General features: G+C 32.9%; 1 protein-coding gene and 1 long non-coding RNA gene across 2 annotated transcripts; both read left to right on the top strand.

The window, feature by feature from the left end:
• The first annotated feature begins 5,929 nt into the window (after positions 1 to 5,929).
• Positions 5,930 to 9,515, top strand: LOC121266297 (WRKY DNA-binding transcription factor 70-like). Its single transcript, XM_041170078.1, has 4 exons — positions 5,930 to 6,390; positions 6,565 to 6,669; positions 7,022 to 7,549; positions 9,384 to 9,515. The coding sequence occupies exons 1-3, from the start codon at positions 6,059 to 6,061 to the stop codon at positions 7,521 to 7,523; spliced, it is 939 nt and encodes a 312-aa protein (XP_041026012.1). The 5' UTR covers positions 5,930 to 6,058; the 3' UTR covers positions 7,524 to 7,549; positions 9,384 to 9,515.
• Positions 9,516 to 12,389: 2,874 nt separating this feature from the next.
• Positions 12,390 to 12,901, top strand: LOC121264075. The gene is made up of 2 exons (XR_005940449.1): positions 12,390 to 12,475; positions 12,674 to 12,901. It is a non-coding gene; the product is annotated as an uncharacterized LOC121264075 (long non-coding RNA).
• Positions 12,902 to 13,482: the final 581 nt, after the last annotated feature.

Below are 13,482 nucleotides of genomic sequence, written 5' to 3'. Positions count from 1 at the left end.
ACTCATGCCCAAAATGCAAATTTATGTAGAATTTTATATAACACGAAAATTGGGCAAAATTAGTCTCCCCATTTTTATAAGTATATAGATGATCTGCTACCTACGTATTAGCTAGTGCTCGATCCATCGTTTTATATATATTGCATGCATGTAACGCCGCCGGCAAGAAGATGTACAATTTAATTTGTACCAACAACGTCGCGAATATGGCTGCCGCCGGCCGTAACCTATATTAATTTGGTGGGTGGCTCTTTGTAGTACTTGTGCGTGCCCATACTACTCCACGTACAATATTTGTCCCTACTCGTCTCGATCGTTCCTAAAGCCCATATGTATAGAAGCCTCTAATAGTAATTTTACCTTTGCTTTTGCTTAATTTATAACGTGTGATCGATCGCCAGGAATTAATTATATAAAGATGATGTTACATCTAACAGTACCTCCTTAACCTATGCATTCATGATTCCATCGACCTTTTCCCTCGGTACCAAGTGGCATGGGGATCATCAGATTAATTTTAAATATTAAAGCTAAAAGTCCTAGCTATCTAGATATCATGTGGCTAATTATTTAGTATTATTCACGTTTTATTAAAAATTAATTTTTTTTATAAATATCGTGTTTTATTATTTTTTTAAAAATAATTACCTATAATTACACAATTTATGATTTCAAATAATTTTCTCTAAATATAAAGTGTGCATGTACTGGTTGGCTGCAGGGTTCATGAATGCAAACCTGAAACCACCCACCTCTTCGCTGGAATTGATCTATAGCTGCCATTTCAAAACAATCAAATGGTATCAAAGGATCATCATTAATCTATATCAAATAAAGGTTTTGTCAACTTTCACACGGTTGTCAACGTTCTTCTGTTCAGACCGGGATTTTTTTTTTTTCCTACGCGCCTCGGGATTCCGTTCACACTAAATTTTTTTTTTTTTTTTTTAAGCCGAATCTCCTAAAATCTTATTAAAACTGTATTTTTATCTTAAATTGAATTGAATTAAATTGAGATGATAAAATATTATTTTTTTAATATTATTATTATTTTAAAATTTAAAAAAATTAAATTATTTATTATATTTTATATTAAAATTTAAAAAAATTATAATAATAAATTAAAATGAATTGAGTTTGATTTAATATTCCAACGTACCTTAAATGTTACGTCACCAGTGTAAGCTCGTTCTTTTGCTCATACCGATCACCCGCCTCAACATTCTTATTAAGATATAGTTTCTATCGTACTGATCAGTTTAATATATACATGACCTCCTCCCTCCAAAAGGGAGAAAAAAGAGAGAAGGAAATAATGATTTGCATAACAGCCCTCTCTAAATTCATTGCCTTTTCTCTGAAAAAATTAATCACATACATCCAAATTCTTCTATTGAACTTGAGGTTTTTCATTATTATCGTTTAAATTTTGAGATGAAATAAGATAAAAAATTTATAAATAATAATAAAATATAGATTTATAAATAATAATGAAATGATTTGAGTTTATAATCATATTTTATGAAATTTTAGAAAAGAGAGAAAAAAAATTAAATAAAAATATTATAAAATTAAAATATTGTTAGAATATAATTTTTATTTTATGATTTGAAAACATTAAATTATTTTTTATATTTTGTTTAAAAGTTTGAAAAATTATAATGATTAGATAATAATTAAATATAAAAAATCAAATATTTAAAATTGAAAAATATATACATTTAAATAAGATGATACCATTTCAATATACAAATGGTGCCTAAAAACCTCTCCTTCATATTTCGCAAGTCGAATAGGCATTTCCAAGCGTTTTTCCCTTTATTCTTTCTCTAATCACGCCACATTATCATAATATTCTCGAATAATTGATTCATGAACTTTGACAAACTGTATTATCGTTTAACCGATGCTTGAGATCAGTCATGCACTATTTATGTTAATGTCTAAAAATTATACAACAGGTTGGAAAGGTAGAAAAAGTCATTTTTAGCCCACAATGGTGTTTTGAGACTCAATTGGCCCACAATTGGTATGGCTTGGAGCCCCCGACAGCTGTCTGGTGTGGTTGTACGGCATCTATACGTACATCTATGACGGTGAATAGAAAATAAATATAGGAAAAATAAATTAAAAAATGAGACACGTAGATTTACATAGTTTGACACTGGGTCTACATCTATGAGTCGGTTGGAAGATAAATTCACTATAATATGAGTATTTTACAGTCTCTCAAAATATCTCGTTTCTCACTATATAATAGAAATCAGAGATCTCTTTGCTGGAGGAGATATTCTTATTGGAACCCTCGTTGCGAGGTTGAAGGAGCTGTAGAAGAAGTCGAAAAAGCCCCCGCAGTCGTCTGGCACTCCCCTTTTATCTCATATGATCTCTCTTTTCGCGTGCCCCTCAGTAGTGGTGAGGAGTGGCAGCCTTGTCCCTTGTGTGTCTGACCTCTGTTCTTTGCTCCACTCTCATTTTTCCTTTCCTTTCTATCTCTTCATTTCGTTCCTTCCGACAGCTTCTTTTCCTTCATTCCCTCTGTCTCCCCTTCATTTCTCCTTAAGTTGTCTTCTAGTGGTGGCCATTTGATGGATTGAGACTATGATATTTTATCCTCTTCAATGTAAATTATAGACAGGGTTAATTACATTTTGCCTTCTTGAACTTTCACTCAATTCACAATGTACCTCCGAAACTAATAATTGTATCAAAGAGGACCCTCGAACTTTCAAAACTTTCCAATTCCCCCATTCCGTCTACTAACAGAATCAAATCTAACGAAAATTCACTACAAATATGTAATTTTCATCTAATTTATTATCATTGACCATATAAAATATAAAATAATATATGCTATCAATTAATAATAAATCATTAATCATTAACCATATATAAAATTATTTTATACCTAAGTTCCAAGTAAATATGAATAATATATATACACAATGAAATTATTTGATATTCATTAACCATATATAAATTAATAACAAAAAAATTATTTAATGATTTATTATTTATTATTAATTGATAACGTATATTATTTTATATTTTATACGGTCAATGATAAGAAATTAGATGAAAATTACATCTTTATAGTGAATGTATGTACATGAGTAGTACGTGTAGTGAATTTTGTTAGATTTAACGATGCTGATAGATAGAAGGGGGGATTTGGAAGTTTTGAAAGTTTGAGAGTCCACTTTAATGCAATTATTAGTTTCGGAGACACATTATAAATTGAGTGAAAGTTTAAGGGAACAAAGAGTAATTAACCCTTATAGATAAGTCTTACTTGTCTTCATAGTTCATTAATGCTTCTAATTATCATCATGCATAGCGTTGTTAGATTCTTTTAACCTCTATTTTTTTAGAGTAATGATATACATACAACACTTTTCACAATACTCTTCACAACACATGATGTAAAATGAGAGTATTTTTGTAAAATAGTGTTTCTTTATATGTCATTTTACAATAATATTCCTCATTTTAAAACATGATTGTGAAATGAACCGTGCTACACAATGGCTCCCAACAAGATCATTTGGTCTTTTTATTTTTCTTTAATTTTTTTATTCATTTTTTCATATCTTAATTTAAAAAAAAAAAAAACTCACAATATCATTAAAAAAAATTTCGTAATCACTAAGTAAAAAAATTAAAAAAAAAATTTTGGGACCCATCTTCGGCATGGATCCTAGGTGAGATTAGCTTCAATGAGAAAATATACTTCTAATTCGGTTTGCAGATCACACGCCCCACGAAGGCTGATTAGGCAAACCTGATCTAACTCGAGTCCGTTCCACTAAAACAACTCTCTCGTGTGCCTCTCCCTCCCTCTGAATCTCACCAAATCCTTCTCTTCCCGTTCGTCAACTTTCCCTCCCTCTGAATCTGAATCCCTCTCCCCCGTGATGGACGTTTCATCTTCTCCCACCTCAGATCTTGCTCTCTTCCGCGAGTACCCAGTTGCAGATCTCATTTGATAAATTGAACAACAAGCACTGATTTAGAGGCCTGTAACCATCATTCGTCTTCAACCATGGACGTGAGCTGAATTCTTGTGTGAGTTGAATGAAAAATAGAAAAACAAGGCATAAGAAAGAGGTTTCATGACTTAAGAAAGAGATTATAAGGCATAAGAAAAACAGAAAAAAAAACCTATGTGAAGAGGCTGACAGCCGATTGTGGCTAGGTTCTCGTCGATTGTTCCAGACGATGGCAGACATGAAGAGGCTGGCAGAGGAAGAAGGGGGGATGAGGGAGGAAAAAAAAAGTCGAAAGCCACCAACCACATCAGATTTAGGTATTTACTATTTAGGTTCTCTCTAAATGTCTAAGATGCGCGTTTAATTAATAAAAAAAAACCATATCACCAGTTTTATGTGATTTATGTGGGAATGAGGCAGGTGAGTAGAACTTCTTTGCATTAATATAACCACATGTAATATTTGTGAACTACCAAAAATTAATACAATCAGGCCAAACTAAAAGTATAACGTGTAGGAATACCTATTTAATCAACAAAAAAAGATCAACTATATATTTAGATGATTAAAAAAATATAAGAAATTAATCGTGTTGTCCATAAAATCAAAAGAAACAAGGCTGATTGTCATAAAAAAAAAAAGGGCTGTATTTAAAGATTGGTATTAAGAGTTGCACAAGGTATAAATGAAGGAGAGAGAGGGGAGAGATACTGGTAGGTAGGCCCGTGAATCGAGGAACAAGGTAGGGTGATTAATCTACTTTTTCCACACAGTATCATTTCCCTGTCCCCGCTAAATACTTATCCAATCCTGGAACCACGAGGACCTCAAAGTTGCAGCTACCCCGCTTTTGTCTTTTTTTTTTTTTTTTTTTGATGTAATATTATTAATCAGTTATTAAATTTATTATTTTATAAAAATAAGATTAGAATTGAAAGTCAATAACATAATTTTTATTTTTTTTTTATTTTCAAGAACTATGAGGATAAAGGAAGAGAGCACAAAATATTATAATCTTAGATATGTCAAGAGTCTTTTAGGCTCGTTTATTTTTAGAGATGAGATGAGATGAGCTGAGATTAAAATTTAAAAGTTGAATAAAATATTGTTAGAATATATTTTTTTAATATTATTTTTATTTTAAAATTTAAAAAAGTTGAATTGTTTATTTTATTTTGTATTAAAAGTTAAGAAAGTTGTAATGATTAGATAAGATGAGATGAGATGTTTTCTAAAAATAAACAAGTTAAAATTTATGAGTGATTAATGCTACATATAGTTATACAGTACATAAACATCGCGTAATTATTTCAAAAAATAATATAATTTATTATTAAAAAATTAATTTTTATTCATATAAATCTCATATTTAATTAATTTTTTTTTTTAAAAATTACACGATTGTAAAATTCATATCTATTTAGAAGTATATGTGGTATATAATTGTATATGTTCCTTCAAAATGCATTTGAAACATTGATACCGATCTCAACAAGGATAAAATAGTAAATATGAGAGTATTTTGGATAAAGATAGAAGACATAGTCTATTATTATTATTTTTTAAATATAACGTTCATGTCTATTCGAATCATTCATTAATTTCTCTCATTATGATTACAAAATGTTGCACCAAATTTATTTATAACTTTAAGGCTACCCATGTGGCAACCAGCATGGTGACGCCAGCACCATGACATAACACTCTTACGTCTGTTTCACATTTGTAAAGTTTCCAAACTACGTTATCCACGCGCTCTGTACTTCACGCTTCAAAGCATCGCCTACGTGGCAAACAAATGTCTGCTAGAAGTGAAGAGTGTGATCAACAAGATTTAATGCGAGTGGGGTTTGTAAACTCAGACCTTTGAAGGTGTGGAATTTTCCCACATAGGTTCCTATGAACTTCCTCGCATGTGGATGGCCTATTTTTCCACATAAAAAGATACTTTTCCCTCTGTTAGAAATTTGGAAGCCCCCAATAACATACACTCACTGCTCTTTTCTCTCCCCGGTTCTCTCTCTCTCTCTCTCAGTCAAGAGTCTTTCTGAGATAGATATCAGACGAAGATGGAGTGCTGTTGGCCTGAAAACTTGCCCTCCAAACCCAAAAGAGCCATTGACCAGCTAATTGAAGGCCGTCAATTGGCGACTCAGCTACGCTCTCTTCTCAGTAACTCGCTTGGAGATGATGAGTCCACTCTCCCCCCGGCCAAAGATCTTCTCCTCAAAATCCTTAATTCATTCCAGAACAGTCTCATGATATTGAATTCCGACGACCCCGATCATGAGTTAATGTCTCCGATTCCGACTAAAACCCACGGCACCAAGTCGGAATCTTCCGAAGGGAGTTGCAGGAGTATCTCCACCCTCAAGGATCGGAGAGGATGTTATAAGAGAAGGTAACATTCGTATTAATCATTTTGTATTTGTTTTTTTTTTTGAGCTACCATGATTATATATATGAAAACTTAGCAAGTAGCTAGTAGTTGATATTTTCGTACGCTCAAGTGTTCAAAGGGGTCGATTCCAGAATTTGGTAACGATTTTAAACGCGATTTGATTACTACCCGCAGGAAGAATACCCAGACGTGGACAAAAGACACTGCCACTCTGGTGGATGACGGCCATGCATGGAGAAAATACGGACAAAAAGTGATCCTTAACGCCAAATTTCCAAGGTATTAATTATTTCATTGTTGAACAAATTAAGAACAAAAACAAAAGAAAAATCTTTTTTTTTTTTTTCCAAGCAATGCTATTCATCATTTAAATTTTTATCATTTTCTTATGACATGATATTAGATGATTAAAAATTATTTATTATATTTTAATTATAAATTTATCATTTAATATTATATCATAAAATAATATATATATATATATATTTTATATCTTGCTTTAATTCGACCAAAAACCAAACAAAAGGAAAAAGTAATTAATAGATCAATCCCTTGCTTTCTTTTTCAAATTTATCCCCCAACATAAAGTTTTTTTTTTTTTTAATTTTGTGACTTTAATTATATATGGCAGGCACTACTACAGGTGTACTCACAAATTTGATCAGGGATGCCAAGCAACCAAGCATGTGCAAAGAATCCAAGAGGAACCCCAAAAGTACCGAACCACATATATTGGGCAACACTCATGCAGAACTTTCCTGAAGGCTCCTGAATTGATCCTGCAAGATCCTTCTGATCCCAGTACTACTACTGACTCTTCCATTCTGCTGAGTTTTGACAACACCATCTCAAACAAGCAAGACAGTCACTTTTTGATCTCATCCTTCTCATCAATAAAGCAGGAGCGCAAGGAAGAGAAGCCCGCCATGAGCAGCGATGATATCATCACCCACACCCACAACCACAACCAATCATCATCTTCCGATTATCTCCTATCCCCTGATCGGACTCCGGATTTGGAGCCATTCGGCCACATGTCCGTCTTATCAGAGTCCGATAATGGGGATGTGATTTCTGGGGTTATGGTGCCACCAGTTGACTTTGACGATGATGTTTTTTCTTTTAACTTTTGATTGGTGTGTTTTCCTTGCAAGTTCTATATATCTATCTCTATTATATAAGAAGCTATCCCGTATGAACAGTAATAAACAATAATTTTATTGTCCTTCCATATTTGTTTCGTGTGTTGTTTTTTTTGTCCTATTACTTTATCCTTTTATGTCCGTTTCTGCGAGGATATAAATATCATGATAGAATGTGGAAGCACCGGTTGTTCCTACAAAAAGATGAGAACCGAGTCCTGTTTTATCTCTTTTACTCTTTCAGGTATCGTTTGGATTCGAAAATAAGTTGAGATAAATTGAGATAAATTGTGAATAATAATAAGATGAATTATGAATTGTTGTGATATTTATGAGTTAAAATTGATAAATAATAATAAATAGTAATGAGATGAGTTGAGATGACTTGCGAATACAAACCAAACTTCAGTCTTTTTTCTTTTGTCTTTATTCTCTTTCCTCTACTCTCCTCCTTCACTCTCTATTTTGCCTTTGTGGGCGCCCTATCGAGAAACCACCAAATACTAACATCGAAGCCCAGTAGTTTTGTTTGATACTTCTTCTACTTATGTCTCTTGTATAACTTCACAACAATTATCTTCGTCACAACAACTTAAGCACAACACAAGCTCGCCGTAAATCATCACAAAATCATAGTCTTCATTACCAATCACAAAATCACAAATTTGTACAAAACAAAAGCTAAACACAATCTATTGAAATTTTTAAAGATTCACAAAAAAAAAAAAAAAAAAATCATACCCATATACACAATCCAATGGCAACCAACAGAGGATGGATATGAGTAAAACAAATTCAAACACAAACCAAACCCAAACACAATATGTAAGATGTTAAAATTTTTATAAGTTGAGTAAAACAATTATACCGATGTACACAAAAACAAACCAAATTAAAAAACTATAGGTAATACGTGTAGATCTAAACAACAAAATAAGATATTCCTCAGATTTTCTTGCGTGGTGGGTGAACATCATACCCAGTCGCATTTGTACAAAAAAACCATTACAAAAAATACCAAACTAATTTTTCTCATACTATTACAAAAAATAGCACTCGGATTTGTACTAAACAAATCTCTTCAAATTTCTAAGGATTCACAAAGAAAATTTCTAACAAAGAAACCGACACAAAGAGAGGGAGAGATGAAAGGAAATCAGAAAAAAATTCGTTTTGAGGACTCCAGACAGAAATATGTTTAGATCTCAAAGAAACAACGTAGATTCAAAAAATATCTCTTAAAATTTGTATAAACTTACTACATATATCATACCCATTTACACTGATATATCGATGTAAACCAAAACAAACCAAATTGAAAAACTATTGGTAATATGTGTAGATCTAAGACATCCTTAGACCCAGTCGCAATGGTTGTCATTTTCATCGACTATGTTGAAATTAGAGGTTGTTTTCTTCGATTTTCTACAAGCTTTCGGTTGTTCTTCATTGGGAACTAAGTGATGCTGTGGAAGGGTTCGGCATAATTTTTGTCTTCAAGCTTTCGGTAAGGGAGGAAGGGAGGGAGGGAGAGATGTTGGAGAAAATGATGAGGGTCGGAGTCCAAGGAGAAAAAAGAAAAAGAGAGAAAAAAGAAAAAAAAAATTAGGATTAGGTGAAATTTGGACGAAATCTTCAAAAATAGTGATATTTATTATTTACTATTCTTTTAATAATCTTTAAAGCTATTTACTATTTTTTTTTTTTAATTTCTTCCTCTACATATCTGAGCTTCAGGTGCTATGTGCAAGGGCATACGTGTCTTGCGCGTAGCTCCTCACTAGCGCATATTTATATATATATTAGAAAAAGCAAATGTGTTTGACTACCTTAAACGCATACTCGGACTAGCCAAAAACGCAACATCGGAGTATGCGTTTTGGGTAGTCAACAGACTCCGATGGGTGCGTTCGTTTGGGTAGTAATATTTATTATACGTACGGATAGCCTTTTCTGAATGTAACAAAATATTTCTTGTATGTATTTTTCAAGGCCAACGTATTTACTCTTCTTGATCTCATTTATTTATTTATTTTTAAGCTAGCATAAAAATTCATACTAGAATCCAATGATTTTCTGTATACTCAAAGCTAGGGTAGATAAGACCAGAGAGTTTCTAAACAGGAAACTATTTGACTAGATTAATCCAAGATCGATATAACTTGTCGACTTATGCTGCGGCTATACTATCCTTTTCTTTTTTCAGTTAAAACCAGAAATAATTCAGTTGATGTATTATTTAATGATCGTGATACTCATGATTGCTCAATTTCCTTGAAAGACAACGTAAGTCCCCAAGGAGTTGGGAGTTAAGGTTGGTGAGATGATCACTGGAAACGCGCGCATGACATGATCAGTTCATGCCCAGCAGCTTGATGCTTTGGGTCACACCGGCTACCTGAAATCCTAGCTAATGGTAGATAAAGATGGCTTCACACTATTTTCTATTAATTAATTTGTTGAAATTCGAGTAATGCATAAAGAATGTGGCTAGGTTCAGTGAATATCACCAACATATACAGGACAGTCCTGATCATCGATGGGCCCGCAGCTTCAATCTCGTCAGTCTATCTTAAAGGCTAGCGCTCACTATATAAAAAGGTGATTGTGATGTTATGGCCAATAAGTGTGGACGATGAAATGTGAACGCGCGTGAGCTGTAGAACTTCGTGTGTGTGGAAATTCTATGCCTTGAATTTCGAACATATTCCCCGACACGTGAAACAAGTAAACGGCCTCTAGTTTGTTTGTTAGTTGTGTTTAACAAATAATAGATCATTTGGGGGTGGGGTACGTATGATAATTCTATCGTAAGTATTTTTCTTAGAAAGTGGTTAATTTCCAGACTAATTTGATTTATCTACGTACTCTGCAGTACTAGAACTCATGTAATTATGTATCTATAGTTAGTTAACGATTCGGTCTTATAAAAATGATGGATTTAAATTTTTGATCTATGATCTCTCTCAAATCGGATCGGACCGATTACACCGCTAATTATTTTGAGAGTAGGTTACGATTCACAAGACAAGGAAGGAATTCGATCTGTTAATGATATATATCCGACAACATCAGTATAAATTAAATTGGATTGGTAGTTGTAGACCTTTATCTGCAGTACTGCTTGGTGAGAAATAGGAATGAAGATTTGACACGCCGGCCCATCCATGTTGAAGAAAAGTAAGAGATCAAGCATGTAGCGAGAACTACTTTCTATCCCGGTGGATATGCAGATCAGATACATGTATAGGATGATATTCATTGTCGATGGGCTTCTTGATGATATGAACTAGCTAGGGAAGCGATGCTTTTAGGTTACTAGTATTGGAGTAACGTGCCTTGAGAAAAAAATAATGTGAAAATAATTATTTTTTACCAATAAGCAAAATGTGAGTGAAAATATATAATAATTACATTCTATTTGTGTACTAAGTAAAAGAGAAATATATCAAAACAGATTATAGCTTGATATAAGTCTAGTAAAAAAAGCAACACATAGAATATAAATTATAGTTTTAATCTTAAGAGCAACATATAACACGCAAATGTTTTGTAAGACCCTCAAAGTAAATCTTAACTATTTGATCTCATCTAGAAACATCATATCAAGACTTCTCGAGCTCAAGATCACACTGCCAAACAATGAACCAAGAAAGAACACCTTTCTCCCAAAGCCCGAAACAATGTGGACTCAACTTTGAAAACCAATTATAGATAGCTCAAAAAATAAGACTAACTTTATTAATATCATTATGTAAAAAAATCCCAATTTTGGTCTAGCTACTCATTGATGCCATCTTTAGAACTACAAATCCACCTATCAATTTCTGGAACTCTTGGCATGAAATTCTTTAAAACAAAAACACAAAGAATATAAAAGATGAAAATAAATCCACAAAGATAGAAATCCTCACAATCTGGCATACAAAATCCTAGGTAGCACATGAATCTCCAGACAAAGTACTAACTATAGTGCTTTCAACTCATTCTATGCTGCATTAAAAAATCACTTTTCTACAACCTTTAGTTTGAAACTACATGTATAAATTCAAGGCGTACAAATTGCATCTCCTTGACCAGCAAGGCTCATCAAAATTAGAAAATAAAGTATGCCATCACTAACAGAATGCTTCATCAGTATGAGGTTCGGCCTAACCCTTTATAGTGCATAACAGAAACAGTCAAAATGAGAAAATCCAATACAAGTACAGCGAAGCCAATAGACCCTGCATCTAGCATTCTAAATCGACCATCAAATAGTAACAGACAATTTGTCAACCTTGCTTATGAACATAAAACATATTTAAAAACTTTAAATATCAATTCTAAACATCCAAATCAAAATTTTATAACAGTACAGAAATGCACACTAACCACAAAGAAAGAAGTGATGAAACAAACTTGGATGCCAACAAAGAATGATTTTATAAATCCACTAAAGTAAACTTTTTATCAGCCTTCCATAGAAGATATACCGCAAGAATAGTACGGAAAAGACAAATATAAATACATTGCACCCTTGTATTAAAAGTCAATAATTTGAAAGGAAAGAAGACTGGTGGACATCATTTTAGTTACAATATAAAGTGCCAATCGTTACTCACTCATACAAGAGAATAACAAGCAAGAAAATAAATCAACCAGCAAGTGAAATAAACCATGAAGAAAACAAGCCATGACACTGACGTTTCAGACCCAAAACCAAACAAAAAACTAACTGACAAAACCATATCAAACAACCTAGAGAAGATCCAGCCAAGAGACCATACCCACAACAGAAGATAGGAAGAAATGATCGTGAATACCCAAACACAGATGACAAGAGCCCCAAAACAGACACCCCGAGATAGACATTCTCTTCTAGATCTCACAACCAACATAGAAAATAGAGCATGAGACTGATGATTCAGATGCAAAATCAAACAAAATATAACCAACAAAATGTAAAAAGAAAAAAGAAGACAAGATGAAGCTGAGATATCATACCCACGACAGATCACAAGCAGAAACTTGAAACAAGAAGTCAAGAATACACGACGGGAGGCAAGGAATAGAGACCCCGAGAGGAACTTTTTCTTCTAGACCTCACAACCAATATAGAAAACAAAACATGAGACTGATGATTCAAATGCAAAATCAAGCAAAATATAACCAAAAAAAAAAAAGACAAGATGAAGCCGAGATATTATACCCACGACATATCATAACCAGAAGCTTGCAACAAGAAGCCAATAATACACGATCAGAGGCAAGGAATAGAGACCCCGAGAGGAAATTTTTCTTCTACACCGCACAACAAAGATAGAAAATACATCATCATAGTCTCGTTTCAGATCCAAAACCAAACAAAATTTAACCAACAAAAGCATTAAAAAAAAAAAACAAAGAGAAGGCAGTTAAAATCCTGTAGGAAAATGAACTAGACTTTGAGTACTTTTATTAATTTGGTAAAGAGGAAAAACCAACTCAAGTATATTATGCCAGAATGAATTTCGTATATTAAATCGCTAAAAGGAAAAATAGGCCGCCAACTTCAGGTAGGCCTAGCTCATATAAGTGACAAATTGATGGAGTTTAAAAACTGTTTCAGATTTATTATACTACTAACTTCATATTTTTCTAATTTTATAATATCATAAAAGTTAATTTCTAGTTTTCTTAGTTAGGAGCAATATTAAATATATCGCTGCTATATTAGAATATATAAGTCTTGCATAGTCTCATTGATTTGAATATATTCAATTTTTTCGGTGAATTTAAGGTCTTTAGTGGCGATAAATTTTTCGCCAGGATGTAAATTAAAAACGTGATTGTCCAATACCGGCGATATTAAAATCGCTGCTAAAACCCCATTACCAGCAATTTTAAAATCGCCGCTAGATAATTACGACGATCTTAAAATCGCTATAACTGAGTTCCCCAAAGCAATAACTCAGTAGCAGCGATATGA

The sequence above is a fragment of the Juglans microcarpa x Juglans regia genome, chromosome 5D (assembly GCF_004785595.1).
Source record: "Juglans microcarpa x Juglans regia isolate MS1-56 chromosome 5D, Jm3101_v1.0, whole genome shotgun sequence".
NCBI lineage: Eukaryota > Viridiplantae > Streptophyta > Magnoliopsida > Fagales > Juglandaceae > Juglans > Juglans microcarpa x Juglans regia.
The sequence above is the reverse complement of the archived record's forward strand: the minus strand, read 5'-3'. Positions and strand labels throughout refer to the sequence as shown.